The sequence below is a fragment of the Megalops cyprinoides genome, chromosome 1 (genome assembly GCF_013368585.1).
Source record: "Megalops cyprinoides isolate fMegCyp1 chromosome 1, fMegCyp1.pri, whole genome shotgun sequence".
NCBI lineage: Eukaryota > Metazoa > Chordata > Actinopteri > Elopiformes > Megalopidae > Megalops > Megalops cyprinoides.
This window is the reverse complement of record NC_050583.1, coordinates 55,675,666-55,698,530: the sequence shown is the minus strand read 5'-3', so window position 1 is coordinate 55,698,530 and position 22,865 is coordinate 55,675,666. Positions and strand designations below refer to the sequence as shown.

General features: G+C 44.4%; 1 protein-coding gene across 2 annotated transcripts in view; it reads right to left on the bottom strand.

Annotated features, from left to right (window-relative positions):
• Positions 1 to 22,865, bottom strand: part of ank3b (ankyrin 3b) — a 98,271-nt gene that overhangs the window by 53,956 nt on the left and 21,450 nt on the right. For both annotated transcript variants that reach the window (XM_036551774.1, XM_036551766.1), the window contains exons 2-10: positions 15,360 to 15,461; positions 14,606 to 14,704; positions 13,295 to 13,393; positions 9,123 to 9,221; positions 6,354 to 6,539; positions 5,626 to 5,649; positions 3,398 to 3,496; positions 1,478 to 1,576; positions 12 to 110 (exon numbers count right to left, since the gene is read on the bottom strand). In XM_036551774.1, coding sequence (XP_036407667.1) covers positions 12 to 110; positions 1,478 to 1,576; positions 3,398 to 3,496; positions 5,626 to 5,649; positions 6,354 to 6,539; positions 9,123 to 9,221; positions 13,295 to 13,393; positions 14,606 to 14,704; positions 15,360 to 15,461 — 906 coding nt within the window. The remainder of the gene's footprint in view (positions 1 to 11; positions 111 to 1,477; positions 1,577 to 3,397; positions 3,497 to 5,625; positions 5,650 to 6,353; positions 6,540 to 9,122; positions 9,222 to 13,294; positions 13,394 to 14,605; positions 14,705 to 15,359; positions 15,462 to 22,865) is intronic.

Sequence of the window (22,865 nt, the reverse complement as noted above, 5' to 3'; positions counted from 1 at the left end):
GGCAGCGATACCTTCGTTTTGGACAGGATTGGGGCTCCGCGGTCGAGAAGCATCTCCACCACTTGCTCATGACCACTCCTTGCGCCACAGTGTAAAGGGGTCAGTCCATCCTGCAGGCAAACCATGGTCAACAGCAGCAAGAGCACACAGTTTTCGTCCATTAAGAAAAATCTACTTAGCAAGCGCACACCAAAGTGTAAGCCAGGGCTGTAATATTCGATTAACTTCCGTTTTACTGGAACCTTATTTATCGTTTTTAAGACACATTACAAGTACCATTACAAGTAGCATAAAAGGGTGATGTATTCATCATAATATTAATGCCAAGAAAAACTGCTGTAATAACTGAATTGAAGTGCAACATTATACAGCATCCACACCTTTATACTACTTCATAAAGCTGGTTATTTATGCCTTCAACAAAGTCATTTTTGATTATGACAACAAATATGTGAAATGATAGGTACCTAAAATTGTCTTCTGAAGGGCCTATCAAAACTAAAAATGGTAGTGTCATGCTTTATGATGTCTTAAGGTCTTATATGCAGGCATTATGTAGGCTACACAATACTTTATTGTGTAGCCTACATAATACTTTATACTATACTTTATACTATACTTTATACTACAGCTTACTTTGAGAAAAGATATCCTCCAAGAAGTGCCAGAGGCACATTCATACAAAAATGAATTCACTAACAGACTAAATGACTCTTAGCTTCTAATAATTTTATTCTCTCCAGAGTGTCTCAGAGAAATATACAGGAGCATTACATGTCCAAACCGATGAAAGGAATCCATTAGAGAATGCATCAAACTTATGGCACTGTTTTCCTCTTCATTAATGCTTAAGCGTCTGCACTGCCAAAATCTGACCTAGAGACAGCCACGTTCCATACGTGGGTTTTATGTCTTCCAGATTACATTTGGAAAAAAATAAATTCATTGGACAGCTGCACATAATTGCCACGCAGTTCTAATATCAAACATATGCTCCCCGTCGAAATGACATACATTGTTGCTGTTTTCCAAGTAACTAAAACATACCCTACAGTATCAGATTACATGATGTATCCACTTTTTATTTGCAAACGCAGTGACATCTGCCTGGGGAAATATGTTGCAGTGTGATAGAGAGGTGCAGCATGGGGAAGCCCAGAGATGCGTGCCCTCCCTGTGCTTGCCTGCAAGGGTGACGATGACATCATTCACAATCCAGTAACATGATTCGTATGATTTAGATGGTTTATTTTAAAAACGGGTCCTAAAAACACCCTGCTCCAGAGCTGCTACTTATCTGCTTGATCAAAGTTTACTTAAGGAAGCTAGGACGTGTCTGTGCCTGTGTTACATTTGTGAAGATCTGGCGGACTACCTTTTCGTGGCCATATGCGTGGAGGAATAACATATCTCTCTGCAGTGCAGGTCTCTTTTAGCACAGCACCTGGCAGTCCACAGAAGCACAGAGGGGTCTCACCTTGGTTTTGGCATCGATTTTGGCTCCACGTTCCAGCAGGAGTTTGACCATGTTTCCGTTTCCTCTCTTTGACGCGACATGCAAAGGCGTGATGTCATTCTGCAGAGGAGAGCGAGAGGCGAGAGCACAGTACTAAGACGTGACATGCTATGAGATTTAAAATGAGGTTCTTAATACTTCAACGGTCATTCAGAATGCTCCTGCCACGGCCCCGGACCCAGACTAACTGCTTCTAATCTGTATCCTTCCTCAATTCCACTGTTATTAATTTTTGCCTATTAATTTACACAAAAATGTTAAAATCAATAGGAGACAGGAGAAATGAAGGAAGTGAATAGAAGAGAGAAAGAAAAACTAATATGAGAGACTACCAGGTCAGAAGAATTAACTCACATGTTCATAATGTGCTGTGAAATAGTTTGCATTGCCCCATGTCTGTAATCTTACTTACTCTATGCTATTGCTTACTCCATTGTACTGTACTGTTGGTGTGTGACTACCACAGATCTCATCACTGTCCGTGTTCTTTCATTCAACAACGCTGTGGCATCAACACCCTGTACATACACAAGGTAACAACTAATATCTAAAAAGATTACCATCATTATGTGTGGCAGATGTGTTTGCTCTGTAGTCCCCTTTGAAAAATATAGACTGACCATTTTGCCATTCATTAGCAGGTCTCAGTCTGAACTGTTCAAATCTGCCTTGAATATAGGTTTGGAAATGGACTCTGAACTGAAACTGGGAACTGACATTGAGTAACAACACCCTCTAGCGACGGCTTACCATATCCGTCTGCCATTTTACCGTTACCTCACCATGTACCATCTATTCCAGTCACAGTATGTGCTTTTTCTCTTCCCCACATTTTCAACCATCACGAGTTGGACAAACAGCTGCAACCTGATCCCTTTGTTTAGGTGGGTACTGTACTATTGTAGCAAGCATGAAAGCACACATGACATACATTTGTGTGTTTAGGAAGCAGTAAAACGTTTTGTAACTGTTTCTGAGAGATTTTTCATTATGCCTTTCCGATAGAGCACAAGGAAGCTGCCTGACTTCTTTTGTGTGAAAGCAGCACATATTTGTGTACTTGAATTGACAGGGACACATATTCTTACCCCCCTCCCCAGAGAGTGTCAAACATAGGAGCGGGTTTCTCAGGCATGGTGTTCCCGTGTAGGACAGGCTTACTGCTTCCTCTCATATTTCACTGCCTGGCGAAAGGTATACCCCAATACGCTCGTCAGCGCCGCGGAAACCGTTCAGCAGAGCCGGGATGCCCCGACGCGCACAGCGGGCCAGGGACATTCCTCTGAAACGCTGTCCCGCATTCCATCTTAATCCGTGTGGTCATATTTCATATAGAGCCGGGAGAGGCAGGAAGAAGCAGAAGGCCTTGCCAGTCAGGTCTGGACTCTGTATATGAGTGTGTGTGTGCGTGCCTGCACGAGTGCGCATGTGTTATGTGTGCAAGCACGCGTGCAGGCGTCTCTCGCCAGCACCTCGCTGGCCCCGATCCTAATCCTGACCACACTTGCCCTTTTTCCACTGCTGTGCTGGAACCAGAAAAGGGCAAAGATCTGTCCCTGTTTCACACTGTACAGATCGCAGTCGCATTGTCGGTGTATTTAAGTAAGTGTATTTACCTGTGTAGGAAGAACGACCTGCTCAGATTTCAGATAGAAGGAGAAACTGACTTCAGTGATGAGCTCTAATAGTCCAGTGACATCCGAGAAATCACTCTGTACACATCCATGCGTATCGTTATTCATATCAAATTGCAGATTTCGACTGGGATTCCCCTTAAACACTAACTGTGATGCAGGACTGGGGGCTCACTGGGGAGAGCTGGGTTTTGAGGCCGGGTTCACCCATCATACTCAGGAGCTGGTTGGAAAGAGCAGGCCTTACCCTCGCCTTGAAGTCCACCGCCGCCCCGCGGTTCAGCAGCAGCGTGGCCACGTTGATGTTGCCGTAGTGCGCGGCAATGTGAAGGGGGGTGAAGCCACTCTGTGGGGGGGGGGAGACAAAGCAGACGACACAAGTGCAGTCAGCCACAGCAGGCTGTGAGGACTAAAAGCCCGCAACCTCATACACAATCGCACAAGGTTCTACTGCTGTCAGAGGTGCTGTAGCGCAAGCCAGACTCCCCACTGGTCACCATCAATCACGTAAGCACAGCCTAAGGAGCATAAAATACTTTTGAGTAGTGTCAGGAGCACTTCCTGGGGACAACGGGATATGACTTCAATCAGCCGTGTGTGCATAATCCACCTCTCAGACTGGACAAAATAGTGGAGTCCTGCAGTGGCTTTTTTAAAAGGTCTGAACTTCTTTGGCTTGGAAAGCATTTCGTTCCACGGTAGCTCAGCAATTCATGCTCACAAGGGCTGGTATCAGCACCAACCTGTAACTGTGACAATGCCACTGGGTGAAAAATGTGAAATAAGGCCAGCGTACAACCAGATCAATTTGAGCTAATTTTCTATTAATTTTAATTCATTTACTATTCTTAATGCTTGCAAAGTATCTATTCATCTAGCTTATGAGCAGGGAATGTAAGAGACAGGTATACTCAGATGTAGTGTGTCATGTAAAAACGATTTTCAGGTCTTGCAGCATTACACTGAATCCCAATGAAGATCAGAACTATAACAAAGTATAATAATAACATTGTTTAATAAATTGTTTTAAGGCCAATGTGATTATTCAGAAATCTCTGAGATGTGGGTTAATGGGTGTTAGTTTTGTTTTAGTGAATCTGGATTACACTGTGAACAGTTATTTTAGATCAGCACTCATGCCATAGTAAAACCAAGTGTCATCATTTCGACCTAATTCTGAAGGTGGATGAGAACTGGATACGATCATTTGATAATCCATTCCAAAGCAGGTGGTGTTTCTATTCTCGTTTCCGTATTCTTTTAAATCTGCAAGTATGTATGAACACCAGCAGCTTGGAAGGAATTATCCCTATCATAAACCACTGGAGGATGGGATTTATATAACAGTCATATTCACTGATAGAGCTCAGAATGAATTCAATAAGGGTGGGGATCTAAATAATAAATGAACCTCATAATATGAATAGTCATTACCTATCAGTTGTAAATCTACAGCTATAATCTGTGTGCTTTACAGGTCTCAATACAAGTCTCAGGTCTCAAGATTTTAGATGGGCCAGTGAGGCAACCCAGAATTTTCTTTCTAGAAAAAATTCCATTAGGTTGTAATACTGTGCAAGTGGTTTTTAAGCTCGTTTTCATTTTCAGTTGTTAATATTTTGTTTTGGCTGATATCATGCATTGCCATGGGCGCAGTGCCCCCAAGACTCTTATGAGAAACTATGTGCATCTACTAATGCTGGAGCGAGCCTAGCAGCCATGCTGACTGTGGTGAAGTAAAACAAACAGTTCTGAGCAGACTACATGTCTCGCGGTCATTAGGAGCCCTTCATTTCGCTGACACCTGCAAGGGGGGGAAGTGTCATGCACAAGCCTGAGAATTTAGGCCTTGAGGCAGACCGGTGACTAGCAGACAAGCCCTCTGCAGCTGGGTGGTCGGGTTCCTTGACACACCACACAGTACCTCCACGCGACTGGCCGTTGCTGGGGTATGCAAACCCACCACTCCAATCTTACAGATAGACCTCGGCCCTTCTCCCATAAATGTGTAAGTTCATGTGGCTAATAAAATTTAGAGACAAATTTACTTTTCTTTTGGTACAGGAAGCCGAACCTTCAGCTGCAGATATCTTTGGTTTCTGGCCCAGGTTCAATATGACTGCAAATGGCTTTTTTCTTTATACTTCTTGTAACTTATTTAAGAAAGTGTAACATTTTTTTCATAGTTATAAAATATTAATTTAAACAACTGCTCAATTCAGGATGTTGCATACGCACAGACATGCTACACAACACATTAAGGACAGAGCTCATTGGCTGTTAGATTGAATCTGGGCCTGGGCCTTTGACAGTATTGATAATACTGTACGTGCTACATTCCCCAGTTAAAAGCACATGTCTAACAGAAGTAGAGAAGAAGCAATGCATAAACAGAAGACAGAGATGAGGCAGCGGCAGCAGCACTAGGACATGGGAGTGCGCGGAGTGCGTAAAGTACAGCGTATACATATATACCTCCGTTGTTCTATTCACCATCATCTACGGGTGCACAACCACCAGCCAAGAGAAGAGAGAATGGACTGTTAGTGTACACAACGTCACAATGGGAGCACCAAGCTATAGGATGGCTACATGGTAGGAGGGGTCGCAAGGACAAACACAACAAAACACAACGAAGCTCAACTGGATGGTGCATTCCTGTCTGTTGAAATAGCATTCGTTTTTTTTTTTCCACTTCGTCTGTGCTCATCTGTTAGCTCGGTTCATCCACGCGAGTGTTTGTACTGTTGAATTAAATGTATAATGCCAACAGGGTTATAACAAAAGCTATAACTACTGTAGAAAAAAAACAACAGTACATCTGTGGTTTTCTTGCAACTCATTTCATCATCTGCTCAACTACGCCACCTGCGAATCTGTCACATCACTGTGAGCAGCAACTAGGACTAATGTAACAGATATTTCCTGCACAAAGATTTCTCTGGTAATGAACATCTAAAAGATCCTCTCTCCTCAATAAGAACCAAGTTTTGGATGATTAAAGGCATCTTTGTTAGTTGTAGTCATAAACATACCTGTAAGTTAACTGATATAATACACACAAGTTTGTGTACCTTTCTGAGAACCACTTTGTCTGAATCTACTGTATGCTCTCATCCAGCACCATCGAGTTAAAAACAGAAACTAGGATGAAACCCCCGGTAAGGGGAGTTATTGAGGGGAATGAGGGGAGGCGGTCGAACCTTGGACTCCACGTCTGCGTTGTGGTCGTTCTGCAGGAGCAGGGCGGCCGCCTTGGTGTCGTCCTTGCGGGCAGCGATGTGGAGGGCAGGTAGCCGAACCTTGCCCTTGGTGTCGTTCTCCAGGAGCAGGGACACCACCTGGTCGTGCCCCTGCTGCAGAGCCACCGCCAGGGGGGTGAAGCCATCCTGCGGAGGGGAGCAGGGGACGGAGCGCAATTACAACACCCCTCTCCCAAAGACCCACAACACTCCCACCAGCCCCGCTGCATAGTGATACACCTGCTAATTCACACTTGGTCTGATGGAACTGTACAGTTTACAGAGCCTCTGTAGCCTGCATTAGCATGAGGTTAAAGTATCATTTCTTTAAGGAATGCCTACAAACACCATGAATTTCGGTCATTAACTAAAATAATGTTCACCAACTGATTTCAATTTATTCGAATTTCAAATCCAAATCCAACCTAATGGACATGATATGTTTCAAGTCCAATGTGCTTTCTGTGAATCTGCAATGGTTTATTTCCTCAAGCACTATCTTTGATGACAACTTAAACTATGAATTTAACTATCCTTGGGAGAGACATGTGATATTTAATAAGGAAAACTTGTGTCTGAAGGATGAAAGGATATTTATGCCCTTACTGACATAAATATGCTCTATTCCTTGAAAATGGCTCTTTCAGTAATAAGATGGAATCGAAATGTAAAAAAAAAGTATGCATTGACTACTTTAAACCAGACAAAATACACATTCAATGAACGCCCTTTAAAAAAGGTGCAAATCAGTGAAAGACCAACAATGTGATTTACATTATCTATTATAGCAGCTTTGGGGAAATTATCAAAGAAAGGGCACAGCATTATTATACAGAATTAATTATTATTTAGTGACAAGGCTTAAGTTACCATGCAAAAAATGTCAAACTAAATAATCGAGTGATCTCTATTCTCTTTATTAAGCCTGGCTATTAATGTTCTGTTCTCTACATTATAACCGATTGCATGTGCACAGAATTCGTCTTTTTTGATCTTTTTTCATGCCACGAGATAGCATTTTTATTAGAACCCTGCCCGCGGATTATGAATTATTAACCGACCGGAGTGACTTCAAACATGGATATATTCTCCATCATGCATAATTCAGACCGGCTGAGCAGCGGCTGCACAGTAGTCTCGTATATTCTCAAGGACGGCTCCCGAGCAGGGCCGGCCCACACTGCGCCTTCTCCGTGGGCTCTGGCGCATTCTATGCATCGGCCGTTCGTTACGGCACAGCTCCTCGGTGCCCCTTCAGTGTAAATCCTGCCCGGCGCCGGGACCGGGGAAATGAAATTCTATTATCGCAGACCTCCACAAGGTCGTTTCACCGCGCCGGAGGAGTCTGTGGCACACTGCCCCGTGCCTCCACTCCCGACACCGTCAGACACCGGGGGGACAGGGGGCTCGGAATCGGCTGCCGGGTGAGGGAATCGCATAGCGTCTGGCAGGTGAATATCTCCTCTAGATGACCATGTGAAACCCCCCCCCACCGGAGGAAAAGGAAAGGAAAAGGGTGGAGCACGTTTCACTACTAGAACATTCTGCCCTGTACCAGCTGGTGGGCAGAGACATTCATTAATGAGTGATCCTGCCAGCCTGCTGGCAGATGTTTGCATCACATTCTCTGCCCTCTTTCAATTAGGAAAACACAAAACAATACTTCCCCAGCATGCCACAGAAAAGCAAAGTCAGTGCTTAACTGCTTTAAACCCCAGAAGACCTCCTCTATTAAACAGCACAGTAATCCTTGTTCATTAAAGGAATAAAGGTAATACTAATAATAATAATACTAATTACTACTACTAATAATAATAATAAATTGCAATTGTATAGGTATTTTAATGCATTAAATTCGATTAAATTAGATTAATGCCACTTTTGTCTACCTCTAATACAGCTAAAGACTGAGCTTCATTTAAAAAGTGAAATGCAAAAACAGCTGGGCCAAACTAACTAACTAAAGTACTGTAAGAGCAGCATTTTTTGCCTTCAAAACATGCAAGCAAATGTTTGCAGTGTTTCTATAACCCTCATTGCGTAGTTAAAATGTAAACTAATGCTGCTCTTACAGTACTTGTTAGTTTGGCCCAGCTGTTTTTGTATTTCACTTTTTAAATGAAGTTCAGTCTTTAGCTGTATTAGAGAGACACACCAAGCAACTATAATTCAGCCTTATATGACCCATGGGCTTTCTGTGTGCATTGTAAATCCCATCACACACTCTCTAGGGGTCATATTAAAATAACAACTGACATTTTCTTGAAAACTTCTAATGAAGGTCAAGGTCCAATAGACACACATCCATATTAATACATGATGCTGCCAAACCAAAACCTGGGAATGCCTGGAAGCTAAAATCAATGGAGACATTCTGAAAGAATATCTAAAAATGATTTATGTATATATTAATATAATAACATATGAATGATTTATAATGATGAATAAATCAGATGGCACATATGATGTTAGCTAACTAGCTGTTGGATCATCATTGTGTGTGAATATTGTCTATATTAGATATACACATAGCCGTAAAAAATATTTGTATGGAAAAACACAGATTATTTTTTCAGAGAAAATCCCAATATGCATTTTTAAAAAAATCAACCACAACAAATATGCTGTAGAATTAGCATTGGAAGTTGAAACCCTGGTTCAGATCAGCTGACCTTAACAAACGTAAATGAGTGTCCTCTGTGTTGCTAGCCAGGAGAGAGGGTCACTCACCTCAGTGGCGATGCTCTGACTGGAGCCATTATCCAGGAGGAATCTGACCACCTCCAGGTGGTTCTCCTGAGCAGCCATGTACAGTGGAGTAAAGCCATTCTGCAGGGCGCAAAAAGGAAAACCTCAATTCACTCCCCTGTATTTTCAATCCTGCTATGACCATATACCGCCAAATGGGAAATACCATTACAGCATATGGCTCATTACTTTTAGGCGACACAGAACCATGTAGGGTTGAAAAATTAACACAGGCCTCACATATTGTTCAATAAATCAGATGAGCGTGGAAAAGTGTGTGAGTTTTATTATTCACAGTTATACTGTTTTCAGCACCTCACACAAATTCTGAAGTGCTTATGTATTCTGCCATTTGACATTCTGACATTATGAAACATATAGCCAAACATGGGCAAAACTTGGGCAATAATGGAAAACCCCCAAATTATCATAATAATAACTTAAGATATGACAAAATATGAGGGGGAAACTAACTCATTTGAACATATGCAGAAGTCAAAATATCTGTGATTTAAAAAACAGATCCTTCCATATATGTGATTTTATCATATACATCAAATATATCATGGTAAAACTGCAATACTACCTATACTATACCCATCACATTCTATATAGAGTACATGACACAGTTGATACGTGCATGTTAACCTGCAGAAATTTGTCATTTCATAGAACTCCGGTAGTCTAATTAAAAGGTAAATACAACATAAAACACACAGTGGGCCTCCTATGAAATCCCCAGACCTAAAAACACATGCACATATTATACATATTATTCAAACACAGACATTTTGTCAGCTAAATATGAGAGGAAAAAGAGACGACACTTGGATATGATATTAGAGTAGTGCGTATTACTATTGGGAGAAAACGCCTTGGCAGGGTTTTTGCTCACCCCTCGCATTCAGCCGAAAATATGAGACAAACAGAAATGCGGGGATCAGTGCTCTAATACCTGACCCCTTCAGGTATTACTACACCGATACCCAGTGTGTGGGAGAGATGGTCAGTGAAAAACCACAAGGGTCCATGGCAGGGGGAGAGATCACTGTGTTTCATGTATTCAGTATTCTTTGTGTTTCATTGATCACCTCTACAGGTACCTGTCCATGTAAATGCTGTAGAGCTCAGATTCAGACAGGGCTGGGAAAATCAAAAAGCTCCCCACCTGCGCTCGAAAAAACACAAAACGCTGCCACAGCAAAAACCTAACAGCGAATCCTGCTTGGATATTTGCCAGATAGCACGTTGTCACGTTATCAGCGCGTTTCCTTGTAGGATCATATGTATAAACAATGGCAACGCAAAAACAAATGCCTACAGTGTGTCTCTGCTTGCAGGTGATGGAAGATACTCAGCGCTCATCACACTATTGCTGAAGGAATGTAAGGCCCAGCCAGGACCAGACAGTCCCCACAGGCTGTCTGGGTTATCATTAGCACCCAGTGCATATTCATCAACATGAGGTGCAATTAGATCAAGAGCCAGGGGCCTGAGGAGTCAAGGCTAATGCATCAACATGTGGTACTGCTTGAATACAGTGCATCGGGCAATTACAGAAAAAATAAGGAGGAGGGCTTCTGAAAGCAAGCTCTGCAGTGCTTAATTAATAAAGAGCGCTTTTGAACATCCTAGGGTGAGACTAGGGGGTAGTCTCTCAAAGTAGCAATGAACACAGCTAATGACAAAGGAGCTGGAATTTGCTTAGAGTTGGAACACAGAAGTGCATCTCCTTAGACAGTCACTATACAAAGGGCTGGTTGTTTTTTGTAGAAGTACAGTTTTCAGCTCAATTTCTAGCTCATACTGTCTCATAGGGTCATTATTGTCTTTTTGAATTTGACAAAATCAGTCAATGGGTTTAACCATTGTAAGGACTGAACGCAAGCGTTGTTGTTAGCTTTGACTGGTTCATTAAAATCTGACCATTTTTTTTCAATGTTGATTGTCAAAATGAAAAACACATACATGCGTTTACAAAGGTGCAGAAACCCATGGGTTGCTAGAGCGTTTCGGTCCCTTGATATTATAGCCCATAAATGGTAAATTTCTTTGTGGGAGGGGGAGTATGTTGGGTTTCTAGCCAGAGGGGGATGTTGTCTGGCTCTTCTTGGAACCATTTAAGGATGAACTGTAATTGCAAGACAATGCAGTATATTATGAATATTGCCATCAGGGGTGGGCCTGCATATGTTTTGTTTCTCTGGAGGGTTGGGGTCTTATGTTTTAAATAAAAATTAATTTCTTATGTCACCCAGCATTGTGAGGCAGTATGGTTCAGAGATGAGTGGTCTCATTGTAAATAAGTCATTAATCTTGGGCCAAGTGTTCATTCAGACCAGTCTTATTTTGTTATTCTATCCATCATTGAAACAGGGAGTCTGTAGAATCTCTTGAGGTCTGCAGTTAGGCACTGTAAGAAATGGTTTAGTTCACAGAGGTTTGCAGTGATTTATATTCTTCAGTATTTGAAACCCTCTGTGCTCCATCATCTAAAATGAAAGGTGTGGACCAGTGTTTTCCAGCGAAACATATTTAATGGAATTATTCCTGAACAGGAATAATTGATGCTGAGATATTTCCTAATGATGTCAAGACGTGATGGGAGGATAATATGTGGGTAATGTAGAAAAAGGAGGACAATATGTGCATTTGAAATGATTCTGTGGTGCATCACCCGTGATTTAAATCCTATTTGTGAGGCATTCAGACGAACAGCCAGCATGAATGACTCGATGAATATTGAAAAGAGCAGAGGTGAGAGAGGGCAGCTCTGCCACGTGATGCTAAGTGTGATATAAACGGTTCTGGGATAATGCCCTTTCTGATAACTGATGTCATTGAAGATGAGAGAAGTATCAGTGTCCCATTTGATAAATGTTTCCCCGAAGCAATTGCTCCAAGGAATGGCCAGCTGACTCTGTCAGATGCCTTCTCAGAGTCCACAGCATTATGAATCTCTGGGGAAGACGCATTAAATAGCACCGAAGCCTGAAGCCTGTCTTCCTTCAATAAAGCCATTTCGGTCAGGGTGGATTAATGTTTGCATAACTGATTCTAGTCTAGTGCTTATCACCCAATTGCAAAATCTCACCATCCTTCTGCAGAATGTGATTGGTGGAAATTCTGCAGGCAGCGCTGGTTGTCTGCCAGTGAACCTTCCCTGTGTTACTATGCTGTAGCCCCGTGCTCCCTGGTAAATGCAGTGCTTTTCATCAAACATCTCAGAAACCCTTCTGGGTCTAAAAACACAGGGTGCCACGCACGCGAGTCTCCGCTGTCGTGTGTGTGTGTGTGTGTGTGTGTGTGTGTGTGAGAGATACACACACACAGTCACGTCACGACAGGCCTGATTAGGAATCCACACACTCTCTCTCACAGGGGCTGCGCTTCATCAGTCATGCTGACCACGTAACAATGCAGTTAGCGATACGGCAGCCACCTGATCGCCGAGGCGTCCATTTGAGCTGCTTTCTCCGAGGCCACGCACGCTGGAGCACCAGACGCAACGAGGCACGTGCACATATGCACCGTCTTAGTGCTCCCGTGACGCTTTCAACAGCGGGTCAAAGGGCAACCTAGCAGGAATCAATCATTTCGCAAAAGAATCAGCATTGATTCGCGGGTCTGCGGGCTGTGTGTTTGCTCTGTGCGTTGCCAGGTAAGTGCTACGCGTGCACGGTTTTATTACTGCGTATGAGCTGTGCATGTATTGTATATGTACGCTGTACATGTGCTGTGTATGTGCTGAGCATTTTGTATGTGTCAGGAGTGCTGACTGTTAGACCGCCGTGGAGAGTAGTGAGTAATCTCACAAGGTCCCCCCAGGCGCCATGTGGTGCACACTGACACACCCTGCTGCCCTGTCAGCAGTTCCTGCTGATCTTTCGGGTCCACAGACACGCCGCTCGGGCTCTCAGAGGACTCCAACACAGGCAGCGTTTGAAAGGAGGAACAGCAGCATTCCCTGTACATCAACCCACACCCACACACCTCGCATACACGTCACATAGTTAAACTGTGTGGGCCAAAGGTAAGGCGGGAGACTGATCGCCGTGCCATTCCGGTGGAAAACTGCCCCACCCCTTCTCCACGACGCGAGCGAGCGAGGTTTGATGTCACTCACGCCGGGAGGAGGAGGCGCGTTCCCTCACCTGAGACTGCGCGTTGACGTTGGCTCCGTTCGTCACCAGCTCCTTCACCACGTCCGTTTGCCCCGCGAGCGAGGCTATATGCAGAGCGGTGTTTCCTTTCTGGATTAGGAGAGACATGAAAGGAAGTTGGATAATGCACTGTACACTTGCCAGCACTCCACCCCCCCACCCCACACTGCCCCGTCCTCCTGTGGACCAGCTGCTTCGCCTTTCCATCCGGGTGCGCGGCCCTGCCTCCAAACCAAGCCGCACTTCCGATACCCCCCTCTATTTATACACCGCTCGTTCCTGAGATGCTTATTACCGTAAACAATTTAGCATGCTTCTCTTTATACACGATAAACACATTCAGACAAACGCGTGCCTGTAGACGCACACATATTTGCTGACCACGTGATTGGCTCACTGTTGGTTTGGGCATTGCACAATACAGTGGCACATGCCTGAGCAATATATATGAAGAGCCTATGTATAGCAGTGTAGGAACAAACATCATTCCATACAACACAGATATTCTTTCTGACAATAGATTACTGACAATGTGACCCACTGTAACCCTAAAAGTGCAATCCACAGCTCTGTTCTTTAATGTTTTTTATGTTCACAGTTACAATGTGCAACCCTGAGAACTGAGACCAGGGAGAGATTGGGGGTGGTTGTTGTGTGTATGGATTTGCGGTATATAAAAGGTAAGGAAAACACACTGGTGAAGGTTATCATTATTCCCAACAGTGAGCAATGTAAGGATAGCATTCACTGAAACTGAGGGCTTAAATGAGATTTTCTCTCTCCGTAGCGTTTCATTTAGCCATAATGCGATTACATAAACAGTATTCTTAAACAGACAGGAGATGCAGAAGCTACAATCACGTGTTTTATAATCATTTCGTGAAAAGGAGAAATGTGGTCCAGGCATCACTGCATATGTTTACATGTATGCATTTTTCCATACACTAAACCTGCCTTACATGTGCTTTTGATCATATATATACGCACTGTAAATTACAAATGCACTTGCTGTATCTAAGAAAATGTATAGGTGAATCCAGCCCCTGCCATGCATAGGTTGGCTTTGCGTTCTGTGTGCCATTAATCACACTGAGCAATGTGACTTTTGCGATTCCCCTGACACAGCAGCGCCATCCTGGAGCAGCTGTGCAGGGCTCCATTGCGGGTCAGCGTCATTAAGTGTGGTGTCATTACGGAGGCGTTCTGGGGGGACGGACCCCTCATGAATTAGGGTTCTCCCGGCAAACCCTCCAGAGCTCTGCAGCTCTCCAATTAGGCAGAAAGGAACTGGGGGGGGTTCACCTTCGTCGCCGCGTCAACGTTGGCTCCAAGCTTTATGAGCTCGGCAACCACCTCCACGTGGCCCTCTTTAGAGGCGAGATGAAGAGCGTTCAGCCCATTCTGTAGAAAGACAGAGAGAGAGAAAGAGAGATACATTGAGGGTTTGCAGAGGCATTAACACTGTATATCAAACCATCAGCACTGTGTAACAAAGCCCAGCTTCTAAGGAAGAACATTACCTAAAAAAGATGTCAACTCTTGATGGCACTGACTAGGGCCTGTAACTTTTCTGACAGGTTAACCCATATAATGGCCTCAAGAACAACATTTTAACATTAATGCTAATAATATAATAGATTTGGTTGTTGCTGCCCACTATCTTCTCACTTATCTTAAGGGCAGTGAATTAGGAATTTAGTTTTTACTTTGTTGATTTTTTTTCCATGTTCTTGCTATTCTTAGGATTCTTCTAATTTGCGTCCACAATGCTGTTTAACACTTTGTGTGTCTTCCCACATTGCACAAGCTAAATATCACAAATAATACATATATAATTTTGCGTATGACATTATATAATAGTCCCAAATGGACTGCCAGCTGTAAACAGCTCCATCGAAAAGCCTGTCGTGTCATAAATAAAGAATGGTTCTAAAAATACCTAACTTGTTATTATCCAAGCTGAAAAGTAAGTTGAGATTCAGTTTGATTGTTTGTGGTGCAGAACAGCACGTCCACTGCCCTACAAAGAGAATGCAGTGAGACAAGGCTTTCTGACCTGGTTGCAGATGTTGATGTCGACCCCTGTCTTCAGGTAGTCAAGGGCCTTCTCCAAGTTCCCAGCCCGGGCTGCCCGTAGGTAACTGGCATTGCTGTCAGACTGCGAAACAAAAGACCCGTTGAATGTACTTTGCCAAAGCATCTTTTTCAACTCTCCAACAAAGGCATATGGTACAGAGACCTTGGAACCCATAGCTGCATCAGTTCTTGAACAGCACAGCCAGAGCCAGAATGTCAGATGACGCACTCCTGAAAAGTTTTCAGACTTCTGCCTCCGCTCTCTAAGCAGTAAATCGCAGAAGCTGAAGTCTATGTAACAGAAATATGTGGTACACACTGGTATATTTATCATACGACCACACTGATGTATTTAGTACACACTGGCTGGTTTATTACTGTTCCCCATGTTACTGTGACTGCATTTATTCTAAAATGAAACAGCCTGCTGTTTCTCACACAGGGTGAACCGAACTGAGCTGTGAACTAAATCTGTACCTCAATGCGAATGAAAACTACAGTACAATAGCAATTAAACTTTGATTTGCAAACGTAATCAAAATATCTTATTTGTGTACATAATTACATATATTATTATATTGATTTTATGTATATATATATCACCCATATTTATAGCTACAAGACATCATGCTTGCTGAAAATAGCAAAAGCAGTTTGTGTATGAATAGAAAAAATGATCATCACATCTATAATGACAACCAATCTTTAAGATGAAGCCCTGTGTGGCCTGAGGGGTTACACGGTTTTAAGGGAAAGAACCAGACGAGACTGTAAGGAATGTGAGTGTACAGAGGAGTAGACAGTGTCCTGCACAATGTTGTAGCCACAGAGCCCCCCCCCCCCCACCATCTCTGATGATAAGAGGGATCCTGGTGAACAGAATGTACTCCCACTCACCCTGCAGCAGACAGGCCATGCTAACGCTACCACTGGACCTCAGCCCAAACTCTCACTGCTTTGCCTTCTTTTTTTCTTTTTGAAAAAAAAAAAAAAGACGAATAAGCAGGGGACCTTATTTTTGAGAGTGTCACGGTGAGCAATGTGCTTTCCCCAGGCCAGCTGTTTGTTTACTTGCCTGCGTGAGTGGTTATTTAATATCTGTTGTAAACAGACACACCAACGCAATAGGATAGCTTCTGATTATGGTGTTGATTATGTGAGATGCTGTTGGGGTGCTGGGGAGGACGCGAAAATGTCAGGATTGGAGGAGACGCCTGAGAGAGGCTGCTTGTATCATCTCCCCAGGCCTGAGGGAGGAATTCCATGGCATTAGCTTTTAGCAAGCGCAGCTTTGCCCGGGCGAACTTCGCCACAAGGAAGAACCCTTTTCCTTCAAGCTTAAGGCTTGAAAGCCAGCCAACCGAAGAAGAGTTAACTCCAACCAACCAGGCAATCATCCAAACTCAACCAGCCATACAGAGGGAGAACTGGCCCTGGGGACCTGATGGAGGGAATACCGAGAGGAGGCACAGAAATTCGTTATTTTTTCTTTTATTCGAACACAAGCAAGAATGTGTCATTAAAGTCACTCTGTGTCCTAACTCACCGCTGTCTGGGTTTGAAGCCAACTGCCAGCTTTCTTCTTACTCCTGTGCCTCTCTAATTGACAAGTGCTGCAGAGGATAGACAGACGTGGTGGGCCTCGGCTATTCTGGTCACTTTGTCTTGATCCACTGGATAACCTTGCCCTTTCTATTTGAAGGCTTTGCTCACTGGCTCCACTCCACCACTGGCAGGCTGATACAGGCTGTAATTTCATTTATCTGGGCTAGGCGTTAAATGACTTGCCCTGCCTACTTTTACTTGCCTTATTCAGATAAAATGCGTTTCCAGTATCAAGAATCACTCAGAATAAGGACTTCAATGGCAAAAACCTGAGACAATTTGAACACCCGAGTAGTGTTTCTGCATGAGGTGAGGAGAAAACAACACACAGAAATATGGGCAACCATGATATTTATAAACTGATCATTTGCTTTTTCCCTTGAAGGTCATCACCGTAAATTGTGTCATGGGGACGGGACTGAACCTACACAGGTGTGGCAAACAATCAAACAATTTGCTCCAAAAACCCACAGTGCCTCTCCCAGAATTCCAATGCAAAAAAAATTAAAAAGAGCCATCTTTTAGGTTGGTGTTTTCCCAGATGAGCCCGGCGCATACATGGGAGTGCAAACGTGTGCACACGGTCAGGCGAGCACGCAGTCCCGCTCCACACGGCAGCTGTTTGGCGTTATGTAACGGGACAGAAGCCCTGGAGATCTGTCCTCCCTCAGAGTGGAGAGCTGTCAGTAGCTGCTCTCACATCTGATTCGCTTTAATGTCAGGACATAATCATTGCCGTTGTATCCTGGGACACGGAAATTAATCTGTAATGTTAAGGGCCCCTGAATTCTTCTGCATCCCTAAGGCTGACACAGCACCTGCAGGGTCAGAGCAGGACCGCCCGGATTGCAAGCAGGTCACCTTTGACCCCAGAAGCATTTCCATACATTGACAGCACGGTTAAAATTGACCACGTTAAATTCACCCTGGCAACGTCTCCATGTCCGTTGAAATGTGTCAAATATGGTACCACAGAATTAAAAAGAAAAGAGAAACTGCTTTGAAAAAAAAGATTTATCATTACAAATTAAAAAGTGGGGAGAAATGAGTTAAAGAGAGCAGTGGATTGAGCCTGAAGGAATAAGATTAATTGACATTAATGCCGAATATGAGACCAAGGAAATTGGATGTCATAATCTCCAGACTTTTGATAATTAAGGGAGAGGCTCTGATTTCTCTGTAATGTTACCCAAAGTCTCAGATTAAATATTCAATTAAATCACTTCCACCCCGGCTACGCATATTTCCCGAATATCTGCTGTAGAGAGGCTCATGGCGAGTCCCTGCAGTCACTTCCTACATGCAAATAACAATAAGTGATAAAGAAACCTGGCATACAGTACATGCGTTCAGCTGCAGGTTGTAAGGAAGAGACCACATCACCTCCACAGAAAAGGGGACCACGCGACTTGGCCGCTAACATCTGATTAAAATGCAATAGTAAATGAAAGGCATGGCTAATTTACTGCACTGTAGTGCAAGGCAAGCACATTAAGACACTCAGATGCGTCAGCGTCCGTGAAAAGGCGTGGCCGTGTCTGGAGTGCTCTGGCAGGGCATCTTACTCCGTTATGAAAGGGAGGGAGGGAGGGAGGGAGGAAGGAAGGCGGGGGCGGGTGATGGTGTGGTGGGGGGTGGGGGGGGATTTGATGGGCGTTGCTCTTGCTGCAATGCCGTAGTGTCGTGATGCTCCCTGACACACCCATGGCTGCAGCATGCAGACACACACAGGCACACACACACAGCACACAAGTGCTCTCACCAAACTGCTGGGGCCGGCGGCCTGGACCTGACCAAAAATAACCTCCTGCCAGGGACTGGCGTCACATACCAGCAGATCCTGTTACTACCTTTCGCCTCATTTTTACAGAAGCATTGGGAACGGAGAAGAATCTAATACAAGAGAACATCTAGGGGAATTATCAAATAAACGAACCTCGGAGAGAGACACACCCACCGACAGCCCACTGCAAAGGGAAGCCTGCTTATTCATAATTTAAAAGGGACATATGAGTGTTGGCCGTACGTTGTATCTATAGTGGAGTGTGTTCAAAAATAACATGCAAAAGTTCCAAATAAAAATTATACAACCAAACTGCAATGCAACATTTCTCCATCATCCCTTACAAAAGAGGACCACTTTTATTAAAATGCATGGCAAATTTACTGTAGAATTCTGTAATGGGACATTTCTGTGAAGGATCCCACTGCACTGCCACATGCCTTTTCCACATGCTTAAAAGGTTCAACTGCCTCTCTGCCCCTAACCCCTGCTTACTCTTCACACCATCACTGTTACTGGATCTCTCTTGGGACTGTTATCATTCTAACTGCCAGTAGGGGGCAGACATGAGGCTCAGACCCCTGATAATAGGTCTTTTCCCCCTGGAATGTTCACCATTTCACTCCTCAGTGCCTAAAGATCAGTTGCTCAATGACAAATTGAATCAATAAAAAGGTAAACTGTGCCATTCTGTCATCAGGCACACCATTCTCGATATGGCTTGATTGATCTCATAGGTTTGTTCCAATACTATTGTTTTCAGAGCTTTTTGTTCAGTCGGTAAGTCAGCAAATACAGTAAGGCATCCATTCCCCAAAAAGCTGTTGCTTGAACGAGGCGGTTTACAGTAAAGCTTCCCGTAATGACCTCAGCTGGTGCTTAACGGGCAGACCGAGGCATTGTGAGGCCAGTAGCGGGAGTATTGTCACTTTTATCTGCAGCCACCATCAGCATCAGCCCCCGGAACACTGCCAGGAGACAGAGCTTACCTGTCCCGGAGTCACAGAACAAAGCATTTATTACAGACAGTGGGGCAGTGGACCACAGACGAGCCAAACAGAGAGTGAATGGGCTTTCAAAAGAGAGACTTTCCAAGCCCCTCCACTCCAGCCTTCTGAGAATGATCTATATCAGTACTATTAAAATGGATGGCACAATCATAGTGAAACCACTAAAGATGTGATGCGGGCAAAAAAGGCCTACCAAAGCCTCCACCATCCCTTAAGACAAAGATGGCAATTGACTTTTCCATTATTTTTGTTTGTTTGTTTCTGAAAGCAGAGTTGTGTGTATCTGACCTGAGGGTATAGTACTAAGACTATGAAATTCAGTGACTCAGAGTTTGTCTGACCTCTCACATTGTTTGCAGTTGTTTACAGTGAGCATGTCCCCTATTCCTTTGCAGCTCTACAGAGATGAACCGGGTCATCTCAGTTTCACTGCAAACAACCACCATACCCATTCTGTGACTTAATATGAAATCTCCCCTTATTCACCATATGCTCATACTAAGCCTTTGATTTCCTGGATAAGGGCCACACTCAACAGATCGCCTGCTATTGCAGGCAAGGGATGTTTACCAAAGAAAGGAGATCTCAGAGCATAATGTATACAATGTCTGTGGCCATGCTGACTTTATTGCAGAGATCCTGTACATCATAGGACCCTGGCTCTTTGGGCATGCTCTCACGGCCAGCCTGCATCCGTAGACCTCCATGTGTCCCTGTCTGTTATACCTCTGTGTATCAGTCGTCACTGTAAATATATGAAAAACACACACACGCTATTCCCAAAGGAGTAATTTCATTATTGCAGCCATGGGGCCCCAGCGGTTATCTGGCAGTCCACCCAGCAACATGCCTCCCTTTATGCCGCTCCCCAAAAAAACCTGCATCTCCGCTGAACTTTACTGGCACTGGGGGGTCTCTGTGATGAGAGCCCCGTGCAGAGATTACGGATCATTGTCCCAGTTCATAATGTGTGCGGCCGGAGGGAGAGACTCTGGGGGCCACACGTTAAGCCCACAGAGAAAAGGTGTTGACTGACACAGCACATCACACACACGGCCTTTTTAATCCCCGCAGCGAGAGAGTGTTGAGATAAGGATTTGAGCCGCACGCAGCAGGGCCTGAGCAAACAATCGGGGGTGTGTGTGTGGCCGCGGAACGTGCTGCGACGTCGAGGTGGAGCTCGGCGGCCGTTGGTCCTTTGTCATCTGTGTTTACATTCATAGGCTAGGTTGGCTGATCCAACTGCATTTGCTGGACAAGTCCTCGCATGTTGGTAACCCAAAACCAGTGACACCCAAGACGCCTTATCATAAGGGAGGCTTCAACAGAACATATCCAACTGGCTTCATGTGGCTGAAGCTGTCCTTAGTTAAATACACATTTCCCAAGATGGGAAATCAAAGGGCTTGTATCAATTTCCTTCAGTTAGGCTACAGTGAGTGATCGTGCGTTGAAATGAGGTGCAGCTTCTACTCTGACAAGGATTAAATGATCTGTCACTCAAAGTGTGCAGCCCACAGTCACTTTTGTGAAGAATCATGATTCCTTGAGATGCTGAGCTCAGTCAAAAACAACCAGCAAATACAGTTCCTCATTTATGACTAGCAGGGCAGTCCTAGCATTGCAGGGTTAGCTGTCACACATACTGGAAATAGCTAGGCAGTACGAGAGGGTATGTCAAGTCCCAGAGCTGTTCTGTACAGGTACCAATATACCCAATAATTCGAATAGAAATATTCATCATGAAATAAAAGAAATGTTACAGCACACATGTAAGGGTACCATAACATCTCCTTAAATCTCCAGACAGAACAGTGCAATAAAGATATTAATCAATGAATATTTTTAGACATAGAGACATCCAACAGTGGGGAAATAACGGGAAGGCAAGGCACTTGTTCTGAGGCCCCAGCTCCTTTATTTTTGATCGACCATGTATTTGCCATTCAACATATACTATCCTCACACATACATGAAAAAACCCTACATGCAAATGGGACATCTATATAGTAAGAATGAGCGGTTACACATTTGCCTGCTTGTTTAGATCTCCTCACCGCAGGAACACAGTGAGAATATACAGATTTATCTGCTAATGTCATGCATCTGGTACATATGAAGGGGAATCAGCACTGTGAAACCCCCCCCAGCGGGGGCTTTCTCAAGGTCAGCACATGCTCCACACACAGTGGGGATCTGGGAGGGCAGGAAATCTTCCTATTTGACCGTCTGCTGTATTCTCATCTCGTACCTTCCCTGACCCTCCAGAACCTCCCAAGAATGATCCCCCTTCCCCTCCTGCTGAAGGTCTATGAGATGATCACAGTCACAGCAAGATACAAAATGACAGAGTCCTCCTACTGTGGGTATGTTTCGGACATGCACCTTTTCAGCTGCCGGAATGTTCAACCCCACCACCCGCCTGCCATATTATATAGAAGGTCAGGTGGCTTGCAAGACACAGTAGAAGCGCCCTAAGTCTTTTGAAACCAGTTTAAACTAACAACGAAATGCAGAGCACTGGTAGTCTCTCTGAGGCTTTCCCCACATCCCTCCGACCAGCCGAAATGCCTTCCCCCATGCAGACAATGCGGCAACACAATGCAGTCATGTTACATCCACGCCCCGTAAACAACTGACCGTGCAATAGTCTGCAGCGGTTACATCTCTCAATCCTCTGCCCTCCCGTAATAAGTCAATGAAAACCGCAAAGCCCAGGTCCGTACGGCCAGCGCTCAAACAAATTAGCCGCGGCGCTGACCGCGAAGGTAAAAGGATTTGAAAGAAGCACTTACTGGAGCTGAGACCTCTGCTCCCTCCTCCACTGCCATTTTTCCCCTGCAGTCGAGAGTGAAACCCGAGCGTTCAATTAGCTAGCACTGGGATTGGGAAGTGGACGGGGACATTATGTCAGGACTAAAAATACCTGCCGGGAGGAAAAGTAAACAGGAGTTCCGGTGCTAATCTTTTCTCTCCCCCTGAAAGTAGCGAACGGAGGACGCTCCCTTGATCTCGCAAAGCGAGCCCGACTCAGCCTCCCCCTGTCAGCAACGGCGAGTGGCTAGTGCCCCTGCGGCTTTCCCACCCC